General features: G+C 31.4%; 1 protein-coding gene across 1 annotated transcript; it reads left to right on the top strand.

Annotated features, from left to right (window-relative positions):
- The first annotated feature begins 668 nt into the window (after positions 1 to 668).
- Positions 669 to 2338, top strand: LOC107468746 (cationic peroxidase 2). The gene is made up of 3 exons (XM_016088105.3): positions 669 to 1189; positions 1359 to 1521; positions 1773 to 2338. The coding sequence occupies exons 1-3, from the start codon at positions 791 to 793 to the stop codon at positions 2186 to 2188; spliced, it is 978 nt and encodes a 325-aa protein (XP_015943591.1). The 5' UTR covers positions 669 to 790; the 3' UTR covers positions 2189 to 2338.
- Positions 2339 to 2940: the final 602 nt, after the last annotated feature.

The following is a 2940-nucleotide window of genomic DNA, read 5'->3' as shown; positions in this document are numbered from 1 at the left end:
TGGATAAGTGAAAATTATTGGCCCTAGCTAGGTCGTGCACACTCTAACACAAAAAGGTGAAGAAAATCTTATATTTTTCTATCAAAATATTTTTTTAAATTATAAAATTTTTATTTTTTAAAAGATAAAAGAATAATTTAAAAAATGATAGAAATTTAAGTGTAATTAATTTTATGTGAAGTTAATAGATAAAAATCGTTAAACAAAAATTTAAAATTTAATTAAATCAATTAATTTTAAATTTAAATCAATTAAATTATTTAACAACTTTCAACTATTAATTTTACGTGAAGTCAAGCGCACTTAAATTTACACCTTAAACAAATTTTGTGGACTTAGATAAGATTTTGAGCGTGCGCAATTTGGAAGTAGAAGAGGAATCCGTTGACTGTTGACAAAATGCAGTGACCATGAGTAAGTCTCCACTCTCCAATGGCTCTCACGCGTTGCGATTTCCAAAACAATGCAAGACAGCTCATCACTCATCACGTTCCATCCTCGCACGTTCCCTTCATGCACTACTTGCTTAATCATATCCATCAGCCGGCTTTGCTTACTCTCTAATCTCTATTATTATTTTATCATCACCTACTTCTCTCATCTTTATTCTTAATTACCTTCTTCCAATTCCTATCAGCCCTATAAATACCTTCACTACCTTATTACTATTATCATCATCCCATTCCCATGCATACGTGTTATTACTTATTAGCTTAGCATCCTCATTCATATACATATACATATAATAAAGGCAATAATAATTATTACTTGAACTTAATTAATTACCAAAATGGACGGTGTTTTCATCAACAAAAGGTTCATTATGATTGCCTTATTCTGTATTGTTTCTACCACGGTGCATGGCCAAGGTACCCGTGTAGGGTTCTATGCGACTACATGTCCAAAAGCAGAATCTATTGTCAAGTCCACGGTTCAATCCCATCTTAACTCCGATCCTACTCTAGCTGCTGGCTTACTCAGAATGCACTTCCATGATTGCTTTGTCCGAGGTTGTGACGCTTCTGTCCTCGTTACCGGCTCTGCCACCGAAAGAACAGCATTTGCAAACCTCGAACTTAGAGGGTTTGAGGTCATTGACGACGCAAAGACACAACTCGAGGCTGCATGCCCCGGCGTCGTGTCTTGCGCCGATATTCTTGCCCTTGCTGCTCGCGACTCTGTTGTCCTGGTATATATACACAACAATAATAAAATTTAAGTGAAATTGATAATTTAGTCAAATCTGTTAAATTATGTAACAATTCTTAACTATTAACTTTACATAAAGATATCTGCACGTGAGTTTTTACCTATTTAAAATGAACAAGTAATAATATTGACAATATTTTTATTTGTAGAGCGGTGGATTGAGTTGGCAAGTGCCTACAGGACGTAAAGATGGTCGTGTGTCACAAGCTTCGGATGTTAACAACTTGCCTGCACCTACGGACTCTGTTGATGTTCAAAAACAGAAGTTTGCAGCAAAGGGCCTCAACACACAAGACCTCGTTACCCTTGTTGGTAATCATACTAAGATTATATTAAATTTGTCAGAGATATAATTACACATATATAACTTTATTTCTTTGTTAGTTTAAATTTTTGAACTTTTGAAAGGAATCATTTTGTGAGATATATAATATTTGTTACAGATTAATTTTTATTGATTTAAAAAAAACTTAATATTAAACAAATAAAAAATTCTATGCAAATTTAAGCAAATTTAAAAAACATGTTTGTACAAAAAGTTTGATGAATATGTATGTGGACAGGAGGACATACGATAGGTACCACAGCATGCCAATTCTTCAGCAACAGATTGTACAACTTCACCGGAAATGGCCCTGATCCTTCCATTGACCCTTCATTTGTTCCGCAACTACAAGCACTCTGCCCTCAAAACAGGGGCGGCAGCAACCGTGTTCCCTTAGATACCGGAAGCCAACTGAAATTTGATACTTCTTACTATGCTAATTTGAGGAATGGACGTGGAATTCTTGAGTCAGATGAGGCACTATGGAATGATGCTTCCACAAAGATGTTTGTGCAGAGATATTTAGGCCTAAGAGGGTTGCTTGGCTTGTCTTTCAGCGTTGAGTTTGGAAATTCTATGGTTAAGATGGGCAACATTGGAGTCAAGACTGGTGCTGATGGTGAAATTCGCAAGATTTGTTCTGCTTTTAACTAACTACTTCAATCAAATAAATGTGTAGCTTTATAGTATATGTGTTTTCATTTGCAAATCATTAAAGTCTATGTATAATATCTTTTTATTTTTTTAAAGAAAAAAGAAAAAGAAAGTTTTTGGTGGTCATTGATCAGATGATCAAATATTTAATTTCTCGTGTGATTTGTTTAGAGTATTATTACACGTTATTATTATATATACATGCTATGTTTTAATTTGCACATGTAAATGATTAGAAAAATTATATGATGAGATGAATCTACATATACTGAACCAAATGATATGAATATTTACTATTAAATATTAAGTATCAATAAGTTAATAACTAACGCCTAAGATTTCATTTTCAAAATATTTATTCTTTTTGGTTTTTTGTTCGTCGGTAGCTCTGATGGTTCATGGATATATATCATGGATTGTTCTGGGGATAAACGTAAATGGTTCAATTATTTTAAATTCAATTATTTTAAATAACTTTAAGTAATATATATATATAGACTTAAGCATCGAAAATGACTTAACAATATAGTATATCTTACCTTGTCTCATTTAAAACGATAATGATAATGTTAGGTTGATTAAAAAAAGTCTAAATTTATTTTATTTAATTTTTATTAATTATATTAATAATTAACAATAATAAATAAGATAAATTTAAATTGTTTTGATTAATTTTTTTATTTTTTTAATATTATTAGATTTAAAACAATTTAGTAAGAATTAAGAAGTGATTTTATAATAATAAAAATATT

Source organism: Arachis duranensis, chromosome 10 (genome assembly GCF_000817695.3).
Source record: "Arachis duranensis cultivar V14167 chromosome 10, aradu.V14167.gnm2.J7QH, whole genome shotgun sequence".
NCBI classification, from domain to species: Eukaryota; Viridiplantae; Streptophyta; class Magnoliopsida; order Fabales; family Fabaceae; genus Arachis; species Arachis duranensis.
Note: the sequence above shows the minus strand (reverse complement) of the source record. Positions and strands in the feature narration are given on the sequence as shown.

What these genes read in the sequence shown, in the direction of transcription:
- LOC107468746 (XM_016088105.3), top strand. Translation starts at nt 791, where the DNA reads ATGGACGGTGTTTTCATCAACAAAAGGTTCATTATGATTGCCTTATTC. An exon ending in CTCGCGACTCTGTTGTCCTG is followed by an intron (nt 1,190 to 1,358) that starts GTATATATACAC and finishes TTTTATTTGTAG; the next exon opens with AGCGGTGGATTGAGTTGGCA. An exon ending in AGACCTCGTTACCCTTGTTG is followed by an intron (nt 1,522 to 1,772) that starts GTAATCATACTA and finishes GTATGTGGACAG; the next exon opens with GAGGACATACGATAGGTACC.